The following is a 19,579-nucleotide window of genomic DNA, read 5'->3' as shown; positions in this document are numbered from 1 at the left end:
TCTGCTGAATTAGTAGTGTTAGGACACAAGGGTTTGAAGTCCGAGTCCCTGAGTGAAGAGAGCCACTGGCTCTCTGAAGGGCACAGACCATGGTGCAGGAGGGAGGGCCCATCCTGACTCAAGTTGAGGGCAGAGGGTGGATGGCAACTCCCGCAGAAATGATCTCCATCCCCCTCAAATCTCTTTCCTCACCTCCACAAGGAAATGTGCCCCTCTTTCAACCCCTTCACCTGTGACTCCGAGGCTTCTGTGTGAGACTGAGAGGGAAAGCTGTCCCCCAAGAGAGGGGACACACTGAAGCCAGCTCCAGCCTGATGAGACCCCTGGCCGACCTCGGGGAGTCATCTAGAGGTGAACATTGCCCTCTTCCACGTACTCAGAACTGGGGTAGTGAAAGCCTAGGTCGGAGAGGGCACAGACTCAGCCCGACAGAGAGCAGCAATAGGCCTGTTGAGTCGAGGTATAGACCGGAGGGTGGAGAGCCAGGCCCCACAGAGCTCAGCTGAGTTTTGCCTTGTACCTCTGGGGCTGTTGGGGAATTTCTGCCTTTCTGGACTGGGAAAAAACAAAGGCAAAGTGGGGGTGTGTACTTTGTTAGCCCCACATAATGTTTGAAATATATACAAAGTTAAAGGTCAGCGATAGATGGCCAGGGGAGGATGGACTGGAGAAAATGCTGCCGAGAGAGAAAACGCTGATAAGAGAAACAAAAGGCCTGGACAGGACAGGAAGGGGATCTGGCGAGGCGGGCCTGACCCGAAAGCCTCAGAAGATCCCAGCAGGAATGTCCCTGACCTCAGTCTATCCCCGTTAACGCAGGGTAGATATGATGGCCCTTCACTTCTGGCAGCGGCTGCTGTGGGGGATCTGAAAACGGGGAACGTCACTGTGAGGAGGGCCCAGCTTGGCTAGGACTCAAGGTGAGGGCCCTAAGAGAGGACAAAAGACCACAGATTCCAGCTCCCCTGGAGGGAACCTGGGCAGATTTTTGAAGGTACACCCTCATCCTCCCCCAGGACTTTAGAAATTGAGGACTCAGCCTGTATCTAAAGGACACATGATGCAGGAGGGAGGGCCCAATCAGAATCAAGTTGAGGTCAGAGAACAGATTGAAGTTCCCACAGAAATTATATCCATCCCTCCTCAAAACTCTGGGCAGAACCCAGGAGACTCCAGAAGTGGAGAGCTGGTGCAAAGTCCCTGCAAATTCAGTCATAGTGGGGATTGGGAGTTCTGAGATGGACAAATTTTTTTTTGTTTACTGTGGCAGCTTAGACCCTATCTATGTCCCTTCTATTTCCTTTGCCGGGACACAAGGGATGCCAAAAGAGCAGAGGGAAAGTGAGTTAAGCTCACTTCTGGCAGGGAGGATTGTGAGGGATCAAGGGTTGTCGAAAGTTATTGTGTGGCACGCTGGCTTGAACCCTCTAACTTCCCTCATACCCATGGCCCAGACCTGGGAGGCAGGAAAGCATAGAGCGAATATGTCATCGCTTCAAGTGCTGCTAGGGGTTGAGATTGGGGAGGTGTATTGTGTGGGAGGGCAGACTGGAACCAATTTCTGCACCTGCTCATATCCCTGGTAGGATCTGAAGGGCTCAGACTGACTCAACGTGAGGGCAGGGGGCAGACTGAAGGTAGTACAATAATTATCTCTATCCCTTCTCATATCTCTGGGCAGAACACTGGACAGGACCCCAGAAGTTCAAAGTGGAAGTGACCCCAAACTTGGAGGAAAGGCTATAGAGGCTTGAAATCAGCAAAGGTCTTGATTACACGTGGCAGGTAGGAACCTATTTACGTCTCATATCCATGAGGGGATATGCTAGGGCGGCAAGAGGATGTGAAATTCCTTAACTTCGGATTGGGGTGTGTGTGAGGGGGCATATACAACTGGCAATGGTCTGAGTATGGCAAGGAATCCACCAAGGGGGCCCAGCTTCTTCGGGAGCCAGGTAAGAAGCCCAAAAAGAAAAGAGGAGACCCCAAGATCCCATCCCTGCCTTGACGATAGTCCTGAGTGATCTTAGCTGTACTATGGGTGCAAGCACCCCTCGCCCCACCACTTTAGAACCCGAGGAGTCAGACTGTATCTGAGAAGCAAAGACTCCGGAGTGAGAGGGTGGGCCCTGACTAACTCAATTGAGGTCGGAGGGCGGAAGGAAGCTTAGGACTACTTGCACTGGTGGAAAATTTTTAAGCCTATCTCCGCTCAATAAAGACCTGGGTGTGATCAAGGGGACTCCCAACGTAAAGCGAATGTGAAATCTATCCTCTTACTTGCATTGGGTATGCCAGGACTCTGGCGGTTATGATTGGAGAAGGTCTGGATGTGTGGGGCAGTTTCTTAACTGTCAGCTTCCTATCCTACGTCCCTCCAATTCCATAACCACTGAGCGGGATCAAATGACACCAGAAGCATAGAGCACAGGCCACTATCACCTCACTTCCAACTGAGAGGGTTTCCAGGTCAGAGATTGGCTAAGTCCCGAGTGGTGGGATGCCTGAAACCTATCACCTTACTCCACTCATATCCCCGGGTGGGACCAAAGACCCCAAAAGTGCAGATCGAAAATCATGTCCTTTCACGTCCAGCTAACGTCGGTTGGGGCATTCGGACTCAGCCCAGCATCTTTTATGTGAAGGCTTCTGGTCGTTCCTGAGTGGGTGGAGCAACTCCAGGAGTCAGGTGAGGGCCCCGAAAAGAACAGAGGAGACCCCGACACCCCAACCCTCCCTTGATGATAATCCCGAGTGATCTTAGCTGTACTGTGAGTGCAGGCTCCCCTCCTCCCATTTTAGAACCCGAGGAGTCAAACTGTATCTAAGGAACAAAAACTCGAGAGTGGGAGGGCGTGCCCTGACTAACTCAATGGAGGGTTGAGAAAAGTTTAGATCTTGCAGTGCTAGGACAATTTGGATCCTATCTGTCACTCCACAAACTCCTGGGTGTGATTGAGGGAACTCCCAATATAAAGCAAATGTGATATCTGTCCCCACACTTCCATTGGGGTAGGCCAGGGATCTTGCGGTTTTGATTGGAGAAGGTCTAGATATGTGGGGTAGTTTTCTTAACTGTCATCTTTCTGCCCGACCCCCCCACCCCACCGCTGTTCCATAATCCTTGGGAGGAACAAAGGACACCAGAAGTGTAGCTCGGAGGAGACAATCCCTCATTTCCGGCTCAAGTGGGTTTGGGGCTCAGAGATTGACTAAGGTCTCGATGTGGTGTGATGCCTATAATCTGTCACACCATTCCACTCATATCCCTACGCGGGATCAAAGAAACCCAAGATGAAGCTCCATGGAGACAATCCCGCACTTCCTGCTAATTGGGGGTTTCTGGTTCAGAGATTGGCTAAAGTCTCGAATGTGGCGAGATACGTGTAACCTGTCATGTTCCTCTACTCATATCCTTGGGCAGAACCAAAGAACCCCAAAATGTAGCTCTGTGAAGACAATCCCTCACTCCCGGCTAAGGGGGTTGTGGGGAAAAAAGATTGGCTAAGGTCTCAGTGTGGCGAGATGCGTATAACCTGTCACTTTCTTCCACTCATATCCCTGGGTGGGACCAAAGAATGCCAGAAGCATAGAGCAGAGGAGAAAATCTCTCACTTCCAGCTCTAGGGGGTTTGGAGCTCAGAGATTGGCTAAAGTCTCAATGTGGCATGATGCCTATAACCTGTCATATCCCTCCACTCATACCCCTGGGCGGGACCAAAGAACCCCAAGATGTAGCTCTGTGGAGACAATCCCTCACTTCCGGCTAAGGGGGGGGTTGGAGCTCAGAGATTGGCTAAGGTCTCAATATGGCGAGATGCCTTTAGCCTATCACATCCCTCCACCCATATCCATGGGCGGAACCAAAGGCCCCAGAACTGTGAGCGGATGTCACGCCCTTTCATTCCGGCTAAAGTCAATTGCGGCATTCTGACTCAGCCCAAGGACTTTGTTTATCGTGAAGGTTTCTGGTCGTACTGAGTGGGCGGAGCTCCTCCAGGAATCAGGTGAGGGCCCCGAACAGAATAGAGGAGACCCCTACACCCCAGCCCTGCCTTGATGGTAGTCCCGAGTGACCTTAGTTGTACTGTGAGTACAGACTTCCCTCCCCCACCACTTTAGAACCCGAGGCGTCAAACTGTATCTGAGGAACGAAGACTCAGGAGTGGGGAGGTGGGCCCTGACTACCTCAATGGAAGGTTGAGAAAAGTTTAGGTCTTGCAGTGGTAGGAAAATTTGGAGCCTATCTGTCACTCCACAAATCCCTGGGTGTGATCGAGGGGACTCCCAATGTAGAGCGAATGTGATATCTGTCCCCGCACTTCCATTGCGGTGGTAGGCCGGGACTCCGGCAGTTACGATTGGAGAAGTTCTGAATGTGTGGGACAGTTTCTTAACCTTCACCTTCCTATCCGATCACCCCCCCCCCCCAAATCCATAATACCTGGTCAGACTGAAGGAAGCCAGAAGTGTAGCTTGGAGGAGACAATCCCTCACTTCCAGCTAAAGGGGCATTCCGGCTCAGAGATTGGCTACGGTCTCAATGGGGCGACATAGGTATAACCTGTCACCTTCCTCCGCTCATATCCCTGGCGGGACCAAAGAATCGCAACATGTAGCTCCATGGAGACAATCCCTCACTTCCGGCTAAGGGGGTTGTGGGAAACAGAGATTGGCTAAGGTCTCGATGTGGCATGATGCGTGTAACCTGTCACCTTTCTCCACTCATATCCCTGGGCGGGACCAAAGAATCGCAAGTTGTAGCTCTGTGGATACAATCCCTCACTTCCGGCTAAGAGGGTTTGGAGCTCAGAGATTGGCTAAGGTCTCGATATGGCGAGATGCCTTTAGCCTATCACATCCCTCCACCCATATCCCTGGGCGGGACCAAAGGCCCCGGAACTGCGAGCGGTTGTCACGCCCTTTCATTCCGGCTAAAATCGGTTGTGGCGTTCTGACTCAGCCCGAGGTCTTTGTTTAATGTGAAGGTTTCTGGTCATACTGAGTGGGTGGAAATCCTCCAGGAATCAGGTGAGGGCCCCTAACAGAACAGAGGAGACCCCGAGACCCTAGCACTGCCTTGAAAGTGATGTTAGCTGTTCTGTGAGTGCAGACCCCCACCACTTTAGAACCCGAGGAGTCAAACTGTATCTGAGGAATGAGACTCTGGAGTGGGAAGGCGGGCCCTGACTAACTCAATGGAGGGTTGAGAAAAGTTTAGGTGTTGCAGTGGTAGGAAAATTTGGAGCCTATCTGTCGCTCCACAAATACCCGGGTGTGGGTGTAATCAAGAGGATTCCCAATGAATAAAGAATGTGGTATCTGTCCCCATACTTCCATTGCGGTAGGCCAGGACTCTGGTGGTTATGATTGGAGAAGGTCCAGATGTGTGGGGTAGTATGTTAATTTTATTTTTTTATTTTTTTAAATTTATTATTTTTTATTAGTGAATCACCATGAGGTACAGTTACAGGCTTACAATCTTTCGTGCTTGCGTTTCAGTCATGCAGTGATTGAGTAGGGGCACTTTTTTAACTGTCACCTTCCCATCCGAGCCCCCCAAATCCATAATCACTGGGCGGATCAAAGGACGCCAGAAGTGTAGCTCAGAGGAGACAATCCCTCACTTCCGGCTAAAGGGGCTTTCCGGCTCAGAGATTGGCTAGGGTCTCAATGTGGTGACATAGGTGTAACCTGTCACCTTCCTCCACTCGTATCCCTGGGCGGGACCAAAGAATCGCAACATGTAGCTCCATGGAGACAATCCCTCACTTCTGGCTATGGGTGTTGTGGGGAAAAGAGATTGGCTAAGGTCTTAGTGTGGCGTGATGAGTGTAACCTGTCACCTTCCTCTACTCTATCCCTGGGCGGGACCAAAGAATCGCAAGATGTAGCTCTGTGGAGACATTCGCTCACTTCCGGCTAAGGGGGGTTGGAGCTCAGAGATTGGCTAAGGTCTCAATATGGCGAGATGCCTTTAGCCTATCACATCCCTCCACCCATATCCCTGGGCGGGACTAAAAGGCCCCAGAACTGTGAGCGCATGTGATGCACTTTTATTCCGGCTAAAGTCGGTTGCGGCATTCTGACTCAGCTCAAGGACTTTGTTTAATGTGAAGGTTTCTGGTCGTACTAAGTGGGCGGAGCTCCTCCAGGAATCAGGTGAGGGCCCCGAACAGAATAGAGGAGACCCCGATACCCAAGCCCTGCCTTGATGATAGTCCCGAGTGATCTTAGCTGTACTGTGGGTACAGACTTCCCTCCCCCACCACTTTAGAACCTGAGGAGTCAAACTGTATCTGAGGAACGAAGACTCAGGAGTGGGAAGGTGGGCCCTGACTACCTCAATGGAGGGTTGAGAAAAGTTTAGGTGTTGTAGTGGTAGGAAAATTTGGAGCCTATCTGTCGCTCCATAAATCCCTGGGTGTGATCGTGGGGACACCCAATGTAAAGCGTTTCACCTTCCTTCACTCATATCCCTGGGCGTGACCAAAGAATCGCAACATGTAGCTCCATGGAGACAATCCCTCACTTCCGGCTAAGGGGGTTGTGGGGAGCAGAGATTGGCTAAGGTCTCAGTGTGGCGAGATGCGTGTAACCTGTCATATCCCTCCACTCATATCCCTGGGCGGGACCAAAGAATCGCAACATGTAGCTCCGTGGTTACAATCCCTCACTTCCGGCTAAGGGGGTTGTGGGGAACAGAGATTGGCTAAGGTCTCAGTGTGGCGAGATGCGTGTAACCTGTCATATCCCTCCACTCATATCCCTGGGCGGGACCAAAGAACCGCAAGTTGTAGCTCTGTGGAGACAGTCCCTCATTTCCGGCCAAGGGGGTTTGGAGCTCAGAGATTGGCGAAGGTCTCGATATGGCGAGATGTCTGTAACCTATCACATCCCTCCACCCATATCCATGGGCGGGGCCAAAACTGCAGAGCGGATGTCACGCCCTTTCATTCCGGCTAAAGCCGGTTCTGGCGTTCTGACTCAGCCCGAGGTCTTTGTTTAATGTGAAGGCTTCTGGTCGTACTGAGTAGGCGGAGATCATCCAGGAACCAGGTGAGGTCCCCGAACAGAACAGAGGGGACCCGAGACCCTAGCCCTGTGAGTACAGGCTTCCCTCCCCCACCACTTTAGAATCCGAGGAGTCAAACTCTCTAATGAATGTAGACTCTGGAGCAGGAGGTCGGACCCTGACTAACTCAATGGAGGGTTGAGAAAAGTTTAGGTCTTGCAATGGTAGGAAAATTTGGAGCCTGTCTGTCGCTCCACAAATCCCTGGGTGTGATCGTGGGGACACCCAATGTAAAGCGAATGTGATATCTGTCCCCGCACTTCCATTGCGGTGGTAGGCCGGGACTCCGGCAGTTATGATTGGAGAAGGTCTGGATGTGTGGAGCAGTTTCTTAACCTTAATTTTCCTATCCGATCCACCTCCCCCTCCCCCCCGCCAAATCCATAATCCCTGGGGCGACTGAAGGACACCAGAAGTGTAGCTTGGAGGAGACAATCCCTCACTTCCGGCTAAAGGGGCTTTCCGGCTCAGAGATTGGCTGGGGTCTTATGTGGCGACATAGGTGTAACCTGTCACCTTCCTTCACTCATATCCCTGGGCGTGACCAAAGAATCGCAACATGTAGCTCCATGGAGACAATCCCTCACTTCCGGCTAAGGGGGTTGTGGGGAGCAGAGATTGGCTAAGGTCTCAGTGTGGCGAGATGCGTGTAACCTGTCATATCCCTCCACTCATATCCCTGGGCGGGACCAAAGAATCGCAACATGTAGCTCCGTGGAGACAATCCCTCACTTCCGGCTAAGGGGGTTGTGGGGAACAGAGATTGGCTAAGGTCTCAGTGTGGCGAGATGCGTGTAACCTGTCATATCCCTCCACTCATATCCCTGGGCGGGACCAAAGAACCGCAAGTTGTAGCTCTGTGGAGACAGTCCCTCATTTCCGGCCAAGGGGGTTTGGAGCTCAGAGATTGGCGAAGGTCTCGATATGGCGAGATGTCTGTAACCTATCACATCCCTCCACCCATATCCATGGGCGGGGCCAAAACTGCAGAGCGGATGTCACGCCCTTTCATTCCGGCTAAAGCCGGTTCTGGCGTTCTGACTCAGCCCGAGGTCTTTGTTTAATGTGAAGGCTTCTGGTCGTACTGAGTAGGCGGAGATCCTCCAGGAACCAGGTGAGGTCCCCGAACAGAACAGAGGGGACCCGAGACCCTAGCCCTGTGAGTACAGGCTTCCCTCCCCCACCACTTTAGAATCCGAGGAGTCAAACTCTCTAATGAATGTAGACTCTGGAGCAGGAGGTCGGACCCTGACTAACTCAATGGAGGGTTGAGAAAAGTTTAGGTCTTGCAGTGGTAGGAAAATTTGGAGCCTGTCTGTCGCTCCACAAATCCCTGGGTGTGATCGAGGAGACTCCCAATGAATAGCAAATGTGGTACCTGTCCCCGCACTTCTGTTGCCGTAGTCCAGGTCTCTGGCGGTTATGATTGGAGAAGGTCCAGATGTGTGGGGCAGTATTTTTATTTTATTTTATTTTTTAATGTTTTTAATTTATTATTATTTTTTATTAGTGAATCACCATGAGGTATAGTTACAGGCTTACAATCTTCCGTGCTCCATTCTCAGTCCTGTCAGGGTCCAGGCATCCCTGACCCCGGCAGCACACTCACATCTATCTACCCACGATGGGAACGTAGGAAGCCTCAGAGAGTGAGGTCTGACTCTACAAGGAGAGGGCAGCTCACCCACTGTGGGCGGAGAAGGGGCAGGCCTGACAGGAGAAGATGTGTCCCCCCCAGACTTCTCTGATCATAGGCAGGGCCGGACTGTGTGGACCCTTCTCATGTGTCTCTTGTGGTCTCAGGGAGAGGAGCTCCTGCTTCTGAGAGGACATCAGACATCAAGGCAGCTTCATCTTCTCCGTATCAGATCCTGTCAGGAGAGCACGTAAGCCCCCCAGAGGAGGAGACTGTACCTCAAGCCCCAGAACAAGGACAGACCTCACCTTAATCTGGCCTGTCCCCACTCTTAGCCCAGGAGCCACAGGCAGGCCACCAGCCTGGGCCCCTGCTGATATCCAGATGGTGCTACTCGGGGAGGGACTTGGTCTGAGGGGCTCGACCCAGCTTAACTTGAGGGAATCCCAGGGTCTGTCCAGGTCGAGGGAGGAGCCAATCGTTGCCCTGTTATGGATCCTGGAGGGCCCTAAGCACTTGAGATCAGGTGTATGTCCTGACTTCCTTCCAGGAAGTCTGGGGAGTCATGTTCTTAGAGTTTTACCTCAGACCAGCATGAGGGCTACAGTGCACGGGTAAGCACCCTGACTGAAGACAGAAGAGACCACCCACCGAGGAACAGAAGGGACAACACATGCTCACCCACCCCACATCCATTTCAGAGCCAGAACTCCAGGCTGAGGTAACTGTTTCCTGAGGAGCCATCTTACTTCCTTTTCAGGTTCTAGGAGACATCTTCCCAGAGGGACAGAGCCTGTGGAGCTGGAAACACTCCTTTAGAGAAGCCTAGTAAGTTGCCCTGGTCAGAACCACCAAGGGTTCTGCTCTAGACTGAGGCCACTTACACCCCCTCTCTCCCCAGGTCTGTGGGTCTCATCAGCCAACTCCGGAGCACACGCCTGCCTGGGTGACCCGTGTTGTCATGTCTTCCTGTAAAGAAAATTTGGCTTGCAAGCTGAAGGAAGACTCTCAGGAACCTGAGCAGGAGCAAGGTCCGAGGAGTGGGCAGCATTCTGAAGCAATGGCAGAAGAGGAGACCGTCTCTTACTCTTCCTTCTGCTTTTATTCCTCTTGCACCTGCTTTTCTTTCTCCTCTATCTCTACCCAGTTAGAGAGTTTCGAGGAAGAGGGGGCCTGTGCCATGGCACCTCTTGATCTCCAGAGTCCTCCCATGGTCATGCCTGACCCTATGTGGCAACAGCTATCGGAAGAAGATAGTGCTAGCATCCAAGGGAATGATGGCCAAGATGGGGAGGAGCTGATGGAGAGCTCAGAGGAGGAGTGGCAGGTCTTCTGGCAGATGCACAGTGGTGAGAGCTCCAGTAGCTCGGGGTACGAGTGGATAGCCATCTGGCAGATTCAGGGAGATAACTCCAGCAGCCAGGAGGGAGAGGAGCTGGCAGAGGAGGAGAGCTCTGGCCAGGAGGAAGCAGGCACCTGGCTGGAGCAGGAGAGCTCCAGCAGCCAGAGAGAGGAAGGGGAAGAGCATGAGGAAGGAGAAGAGGCAGAGGAGGTGGAAGGAGAAGAGGCAGAGGAGTTGGAAGGAGAAGAGACAGAGGAGGAGGAAGGAGAAGAGGCAGAGGAGGAGGAAGGAGAAGAGACAGAGGAGGAGGAAGGAGAAGAGACAGAGGAGGAGGAAGGAGAAGAGACAGAGGAGGAGGAAGGAGAAGAGACAGAGGAGGAAGGAGAAGAGGCAGAGAGGGCGGAAGGAGAAGTGGCAGAGGAGGAGGAAGGAGAAGAAGGGCAAGGAGAGGAAGTTGACCAAGGATATGGGGAAGAGTCAGGGAGTGAGGACTCGGATGACTCTGAGCCTTCACTCCAGGAGGCACTCCAGGAGAAGATACTTGCTGTGGTGAAGTTTCTCCTTCTTAAGTACCGCTCAAAGGAGATTGCCACCAAGAAAGAGATAATACGCAATTTCCTCCGTCATTACCCTGCACTCTTCCCTATCATCTTCAACCATTCCTGTGAATACCTGCAGTTGGTCTTTGGCATTGATGTGCAGGAAGTGGTGCCCCATAGGAGCTTTCAGATGGTTCCTTGCCTGGGTCTCACTTATGATGGCTTGGAGGATCCCGAGCAGATCATGCCCAAGACGGGCCTTCTGGTGATTGTCTTGGGGATCATCTTCCTGGCAGGCAATTGTATCAAGGAGGAGGATCTCTGGAATGTGCTGTCTTTGATGGGGGTGTATCCTGACATAGAGCATCACATTTTTGGGCATCCCCGGGAGCTCCTCACCAATGTGTGGGTGCAGGAGCAGTATGTGGAGTACCGGTACATTCCGGGAAATTATCCTGGCCGCCATCAGTTCCTCTGGGGCCCCAGGGCATATGGTGAAACCAGCAAGCAGGAGGTCCTGAAGTTTTTACTCAAGATGAGTGAGAGCGACCCCGAGGCTTCTGATGAGTCTTCTGAGAGTGATGGGGAGGAGGGTGCTTGAGGTGAATAAGAGAGATCCTTTAGGAGTCTGGACAGGTGAGGAGGCAGCCTGATCCAGGGATTAAGAGAGTTGCAGAGAGCAGCAGGGATTAAGATGGGGACATGGAGAATCTTGGGTTTCTGTTCTCTGAAAACTTTTATGTTGATCTTTTTACCTTTAAGAATTTTTCCAGTGTTCTTTTTAGAAGATTTAAGTAGCATCATCTTTATGTTTGTGAGTGCCAGTGATCAAACTTTATTTCTGTCAAGAGTAAGAGTTTTGCTATCTTGTTTTAAAAAATTGTGATGATTCCATCTGTGTTTTGTAACCCAAAATTCCATAACGGAGCTTTGGAATGGTGCTCTTCTTGGAAATGTGAAGCAAATTTGTAGTCAAAAGGAGGAGTCAGAAATAGGGAATCAAATGTAAGAGTTCATTCTTTGTTTCTCATCACTTGTTTGTAATTAAAAAAAATGGTTTTTTTTTGGATCTGTTGGTTTTATTTAAGAAAGAGGAATTTGATCTCAGTGAACTAACTCCCAGCTCACCAGCTTATTTACCAGTTACTGAACCATTGTTCTTTGAAGACCCTGTGTTCCGAATGAAGACTTAACCAGATATACCTGACTTGAATAAAGGGGCCACTTTCCTATAAAGAAGATAGTGAAAGGTTTCCCTAAGACCCACCAAAACAGTGGAAAAGGAGATGGCCTGGGCTGGGGAGATGGTACAGGCACTTGATTAAGGCACTTGCCTGGAACATGGCTGATACCAATTCAATCTCTGGCACCATATAGGGTCCCTTAAACACTCCCAGGATTTATTCCTGTATAGATTTATCCCTGTACTCAGAGCTGTGAGCGCTGAGTACCAGCCATGAGCACCATGGGGGTTAACCCAACTTCCTCCAAATGGGGTTTCACACACACAAAGATAGCATGTGCAGTGGAGCTCCAGGAGAGGGGAATCTTAGGTGACTGCCCAAGTCGGTTAGTTTGGGGCCCTGGAACCTGAGTGGGAGGTGGTGGTCACTGAGTTCTGTCGTAGCAGGAAACAGTCATGAGATGTTTCTGAGGGAAGAGAAAGGTATGGAATATGCATGAGCTCTGAGCGTCATGTGGACACTGCAGAGAAAGTTCGTGGGGAAGGTGTGCAAAGTGAAAAAAGGGGTGTTTGTCCCCATCTTCGGACAGGTTGTCCTCACAAAGCAGGGAAATGTCTCATGAATAGGCTCGTTCTCCCTGCCCAGGAGAACCAGAAAGACTCCAAAGGAATGATAGGTGACCTAGATTGTCCTTTGGCTAACTGTAGACGGGTTCGTTTTCCCTGGGGAAAAAAGGATGAAATTAGTAGTCAACCTGCAAGAGAAGCTGCCAAGGAGAAGAGGAGTGGGGCCCTGAACTGGGGAGCTTTAGATAGTTACACCCACAGGGGAGCACCCACCATCCCACTGATAGTGAATAACAAGGGTTTTTTTTGTGTGTGCTGCCACACCCATCCCTTCCTCAGAAACCACAATAAAGGTCCTCTCTCATGGTTCCTCTTCTACTTCTGCCATGTGATCAACTCCGGAGCTTCTTCCTAGGGCCTGTAATATGCTGTCCTGTGGCCCCTGCTCTTGGAATCCATTCAAGAAGCTTCAGTGGCAGTTGTGTCCCTATCTGTTGGTCTTCCTTAAAGAGTAATTACATCTGTGCCAACTCTGCAGTTTAAAGTGCTCCAATGCACCTGGTGCATCTCCGGGGTCTTCCAGCACAGGGTGGGACACAGTGCCCAGTCTTCCCGAGCACTATCTCAGGTTCCAGTGTGGCCTCTGGAAACGGGGCTGCTCCCTAGACCACATTTCATGCATTCTTTTCTTAATGGTAAAATTGAGAAGAGATTTTATTTAAAAACAAAAGAAGCAAGACGGCCCTTATAGTACGAGCAGGGTCCCTGGGGCAGAATTTCCTCTTTTTTTTGGCTTTTTGGGTCACACCCGGCGATGCTCAGGGCTGACTCCTGGCTCTGCACTCAGGAATCACTCCTGGAGGTGCTCGGGGGACCATGTGGGATGCTGGGAATCGAACCCGGGTCGGCTGAGTGGAAGGCAAACACCCTACCCGCTGTACTATTGCTCCAGCCCCAGAATTTCCTCTCTTTAAATTTTAACTTTAATATTTAACAACAGTGTTGTTCTTTGGGGGATGGGCTGGGGTTTATGGGGGAGTTCTAAGCAGTGCTCACGGCATCCAGGGACCACTCCAGTGGTATTTGGCTAACTGGCTAACTGGGCTGGGTGGTTAGATGCAAGGGTACAAGGATGCTGCTAGAGCCCTGTGGTGCAAGGGACCACCATGGTGGTGCTCAAGGGCCTTCACGGACATAATTGGAAGCACTGAATGAAGGCCATGTGGTGCTAGAGTCCCAACTATTACTTCCAACTGATCACTGGAAATAATAGCCCAGAGAAAAACCTTCAAATTTATGGAGAGTTAATCTACATCAAGGTTCTGGGAGCATGCAGTCAAGAAAGTCCTGATCAGCAAATGATGCTAGGAAGGCTAGTATTTTAGAGTCATACCAAAATAAAAGGAAATTATATCAATATCTCACACACCAGACACAAAATTTAATTCAAAGTATATTAAAGATGTCAAGATTAGACCAGAATATGCAACATACATCAAGGGACATATATGCAAAACACTCCAGGAAATCAACCTCAGAGGTGTTTAGATGATTTTATTTCATTTGAAAAAATAGCAAAAATAATTTGCACCATGTCAAATTAATTTTTTTCAGATGAGAGGGATAGTATGGAGTAAGGCACTTGCCTTGCCTTCAGTTGATCTAGTTCAATTTCCAGCACCACATGGATCCTCAAGTATTTCCAGGAGTCATCCCTGAGCACTGGATTTAGCATATGAATAAAAATCCAGTGCTAAATGCTAAATCCAGTAACTAGCTGGATCTCATTCCCCTGAACCTGAAAGAGCCCCCAGTGTGACATTGTTGGTAGGGCCGAGTCGAGATAGACTTCTAAGATCTCAGGGAAAGGACGAAATGAGAGGTTACTGAGCCTGCCCGAGAAATCGGTGATTAACGGGATTTCGTGATCGTGATCGTGATCCCTGGGCACAGATCCAAGACTAAGTCTTGAACACAGCCAAAAGGGCCAACAAAACCAATATTTTTGCATAGCGAAGGGAATTGGGGCTTAAGTAACTAAACATTCTACTGAAAGGAAGAAAATATTTGCACACAGTAATAAGATAAAGAATTAATACCCAAAGCATATATATACAGCAGTCATCAAGCTGAGCAACCAAAAAACTACTAACCACATTTAAACAAATAGACATATGAAAATGTGCTCCCTGTCACTTATTATTAGGAAAATGCAAACAAAAATGGTAATCAGACATCATCTCACACCAATGAGAATGGCTTATACCAAAAAAACTGGAAATAATCAGTGTTGGTGGGGATGTGGTGAAAAGGGACCATTCTTTCACTGTAAGGGGGTATGTTGTCTTGTTTAGCCTCTATAGAAAACTGTAGAAAATCTCGAAAAAAAAAGAAAGACGAGGTATGTAGAAATACAGACATGTTAAACAGATAGGAAAATGAAATAATGACGATAACAGTAAAAAGAGAAAAGAGTTTCCAGATAACCCCATGATTCTACTTCTAGGTATCTAACCCCAAAACACAATGACACGTTAAATTGGAAGGATATACATGCACACCTATGCTCGTTGTAGCACTTAGTATAAGAGCCAGGATATGGAAACAACCCAAGTATCCAATAACAATTGAATGGATAAAGAAGTTGTGGTATACTACACAATGGAATTCTATGCAGCCATAAGAAAAAATGAAATAATGCAGTTTGCTGCAACATGGATGGATCTGGAGTATATCATGTTAAGCAAAGTAAGTCAGAGAGAGGAGGACAAATATTGTATGTTCTCACTTCTCTGTGGTATACAGAATATCAAGAGAAGAGAACGACAGATTTCAAATGATGACAAATCCTTGATCTTGGATTAAAAACTGATGTTATTGACTAGGTGCCATAGTAATTGGGAATCTTGTTATTTTCTTCAGGAAATGATAGACAAGTTGTGGTTTATAATTTTCAGTAGAGCCCTTCAAAGCATCTATGTCCAGAATGCTACATATCAATAAAAATGCAGCTGAACTTGGTAGTTTAGAATTCAATAGAAGCCTATATCTCTCGTGAGTTAGAAACATTCTGAAGTGAATGACACATGGCTAGATGATTTATTTCTCTGCCGCACTTGATTATATGAAATGTGAAAAACAAAATGGTCTCTCTATCATCTACCTTTGAAGGGGGTTAGTAGCCTGAGTTTGAGCAGCTTAAGTGACTTACCACCACAAAAAATGTAACAGAGAATCTGTAGTTTTAAGTTTTACATCTTTTATTGTTGTTGTTATTTGGGGACCACATCCGGAGGTGCTCAGGGGTTATCCGTGGCTCTGTGCTCAGGGTGATCCCTGGTGGTGTTTGGGTGACCAGATTTGGAGTTGGAGATTCAAACTGGGTTGAGCAGGATGCAAAGTAAATGCCTTGACCTCTGTATTGCCTCTCTGGCCCTTTAAGTTTTGCTTCTTGGTTGCAAATAGCCAAAGTTGCTTTTGATGAAAGAATTCCAGGCAACTGACAAAAATAAAAAGAAGATGAAAACCAAAGAGTTAATCAAGGCCGGAGCTGAAGAGATAGTACAGTGGGAAGGGTGCCTGCCTTGCTCAGTGGGTGACCCTGGTTCACTCCCTGGAATCCCATGTGATCCCCTAATCACCGCCAGGAGTAATTCCTGAGTGTCGAGCTTGGAGTTAAGCCCTGAGCATCGCCTGATGGGGCCCCCAAAAAGAAGTGAAAAAAAGAGTTAATCAGAGAAACTGGGGAAAAAGTAGCAAGTGTAGGTGAGGTAACATTATCTAATTCACGCGTCAGGATCCAGCAAACCAGAAATATGCCAAGTATTTGTCTCCAGCATTTCCAGCAGAGCACAGATGACATGATTGATTTCATAATTTGGTGTTCCTAAGACAGAAATGATGTCAACTGTGCTGGCACCAGCTGAAACCAGGGCGGTTTTCTGTCATTGCTTAGGGGCTTGCTAAGTCTTGAACCAAATCCTCCGGATTTCCTGAAGCTCCAGTTTTCCCCACTCATTATCTAAGACTAGTGCGAGAACTAGAACAATGCTTGGCACCTAGTAAAACACTCAGTAGGGGCTGGAGCGATAGCACAGCGGGTAGGGCATTTACCTTGCATGCGGCCGACCCGGGTTCGATTCCCAGCATCCCATATGGTCCCCTGAGCACCGCCAGGAGTAATTCCTGAGTGCATGAGCCAGGAGTTATCCCTGTGCATTGCCAGGTGTGACCCAAAAATAAAACAAAAAACAAACATACAAAAAAAACCACTCAGTAATACAAATTAATTACATGTAGCACTGTCTCACTGTCCTAGCACTGTCATCCCATTGTTCATCGATTTGCTCGAGCGGGCACCAGTAACGTCTCCATTGTGAGACTTGTTACTGTTTTTGGCATATCAAATACGCCACGGGAAGCTTGCCAGGCTCTGCCTTGCAGGCAGGGTATTCTCAGTAGCTTGCCGGGCACTTCGAGAGGGACAGAGGAATTGAACCTAGGTCTACCGTGTGCAAGGCAAATGCCCTACCTGCTGTGCTATTTTTATCAATTTCTGCTAAAAATGAAAATGCTATATTTTCAAGGTTATATAGAGTATTTGCTTTGCATGTATAAGGCCCTGGGTTTCACCAGAGAGCCTGGAAAGCTACCAAGAGTATCTCACCCACACGGCAGAGCCTGGCAAGCTACCGGTATTTGGCATATTCGATATGCCAAATACAGTAACAAGTCTCACAATGGAGACATTACTGGTGCCTGCTCGAGCAAATCGATGAGCAACAGGATGACTGATACAGACAGTGAACTTGGGAGTGACCTGGTTGTGACTTCTTTTGTTCTTTTGACTTCCCAGTGGGAAGAGAATTCTATGTGACATTAGTAATGAGGGTAAGAGTATTCCACTCTGCTGCTCGTATCCCATTTAATATCTAGATCAAGGTTAGTTGATCGAAGAATGGGCCCTGCCTGGGGCCTAGTCATGTTACAGTTCTGCTTGCTTACAACTCATCTTAAGGCCAGATTATTTTGTTTGGTTTCCTCCAGATCGTCCTAGCACAGCAGGTAGGGCATTTACTTTGCACGCGGCCGACCTAGGTTCAATTCATCCGTCCCTCTCGGAGAGCCCGGCAAGCTACCGAGAGGATCCCGCCCACACGGCAGAGCCTGGTAGAGCCTGGCAAGCTCCCCGTGGAGTATTTGATATGCCAAAAACAGTCACAACAAGTCTCACAATGGAGACGTTACTAGTGCCCGCTCGAGCAAATCAATGAACAGTGGGACGGTAGTGCTACTGTAAATGGCAAGAAATTTAAGGATATATTGGACTTTGAATTGATTTCTTTCAATTTTACTGTTAAGAGCCATTCCAGCTCTGAAAATCTGTGTTCTCCCCACTGACGGTAATATTTTGGATTGGGGTCATTGGGAGAAGAGATTAATGCAGGGGTTTGAGGGCACATACAGTTCTGTGGAAGAATTTTCAGAAAGAGGGTATGAGGGCTGGGGAAATTGTATGGTTGGTAGGAGACTTGTCTTGCATGGGGCTGACCTGGGTCAATTGTTGACACCATTTGGTTCTTCAAAACGGTCAGGAGTGATCCTGAAGAACAGAGATGGGAGTAAGTCCTGAGCACAGCCAGGTGTGAAAAGAGAAAGAGAGAGAGAGAAGAGGGAAGAAATAAGGGAGGAAGGAAGAAAGGAAGGCAGGCAGCCAGGCAGGAAGGAAGGAAAGAGAAAAAGAGAGAGAATTATAATGGGAAGTGCATTTGCCTTCCACGTGATCCCTGAGCACAGTCTCCATATGGTGCCCTGAGCACTGCCATGAGTAAGTCCTGAGTTCTGCTGGGTGTGGAAAAAAGGAGAGACAAAAGAAAAGAGGAAGGAAGGGAGGGGAGGATGGAGAAAGGGAAGGAGGGAGGGAGGAAGGTAATAGTAATATCTTGTGTTTACATCATGCTCATAGTGTGCCAGGCTCTGTGCTACATTTACTAAAATTTATTTAATTGTTTGAACAACATATCTTATCTATCATCATTGTCATTGTCATCATCGTCCTCCTCCTCTTCCTCCTCTTTTTTAAAAGATGGAGTATATATTATTTATTTGGAATTCTTTTGCATAGGCTGTTTCTTTACTTCACCCCTCCTTTTTTCATTTATTTATTTATTTTGCTTTTTGGGTCACACCCAGCACTGCTCAGGGGTTACTCCTGGCTCTGCACTCATGAATTACTCCTGGCAGTGCTTGAGAGACCATATGGGATGCCAGGGATTGAACGCAGGTCAGCTGTGTGCAAGGCAAATGCCCTACCTGCTACACTATCACTCCACCCCCCCACACACACACACTTTATTTAAACACTGTGGTTTAAAAAGTTGTTTATGATGATTTGTTTTAGGCATTCAGTATTCCAACACCAATCCCACCGCTACTGTCACCTTCTGTCACCTTCCGTCCACCATTATCTCTGTTTTCCCATCCAGCCTCTAAGCCTGCCCCTGTGGCAGGTCCACAGTAATTTATTTTATATTGCTTCTTACCCAAAAATGGCTAACAGAATGATCAGAAATATTTCTTAGAAGAAAAATAGTGAAAACTGTTATATCTCACCGTGCTTCCAGCCGTGTGCTCCAGAAAATCCAGAGTTTTTAACTGGTCCATCTGGCTAGAGTTAAATTTTTACTGCTAATCTTACATGATGGCAGAGATGGGCATGACTGCCAGAGCTTCTGAAAGTACATGAAAGTGGGGGAACCTAGCCCATCCTGATTTTTGAGAAGGCTCGGAGATTTCAGCCACAGGGACCCATGTACTTGAGATTTCAGCATGGTTAAGATTAGCATGAGGCTTAGTAGTCCTGAGGTGACATCATCCTCTTTTTAAGGAGAGGAAATCAAGAAGTCACTAGCTCTCAATTACCCAGGGGCCATGGTTATTAATTCTTTGCTTTCTCAGCAAAGAACATAGAATGTGGATAAGATAAAGTGTTTAAGAATATCTTCCTTCCTAACAAAATATCTCCCCCTCCCCAATGTTTCTGTCTGTGAATTTCAGCTCCTAGATATGCCAAGTCAATGATCCTTGCTATTTTAACGCTTTAAAACAAAAAATGGATATTCCTGGCACACCACAAGGCCCCTGACCCTGTTAGTAGTGACTCCTGAGTGCAGAGCCAGGAATAAGTCCTGGTAAATCCAGGTGTGCACCCCCCGCCAAAAAAAAAATAAGAAAAATG

General features: G+C 48.5%; 1 protein-coding gene across 1 annotated transcript; it reads left to right on the top strand.

The window, feature by feature from the left end:
- The first annotated feature begins 9,927 nt into the window (after positions 1–9,927).
- On the top strand, positions 9,928–11,193 carry LOC101556060 (melanoma-associated antigen 10-like). Its single transcript, XM_004606625.2, has 2 exons — positions 9,928–10,179; positions 10,573–11,193. The coding sequence occupies exons 1-2, from the start codon at positions 9,928–9,930 to the stop codon at positions 11,191–11,193; spliced, it is 873 nt and encodes a 290-aa protein (XP_004606682.1).
- Positions 11,194–19,579: the final 8,386 nt, after the last annotated feature.

This window comes from Sorex araneus, chromosome X (genome assembly GCF_027595985.1).
Source record: "Sorex araneus isolate mSorAra2 chromosome X, mSorAra2.pri, whole genome shotgun sequence".
NCBI lineage: Eukaryota > Metazoa > Chordata > Mammalia > Eulipotyphla > Soricidae > Sorex > Sorex araneus.
This window is presented reverse-complemented; position numbering and strand designations above follow the sequence as displayed.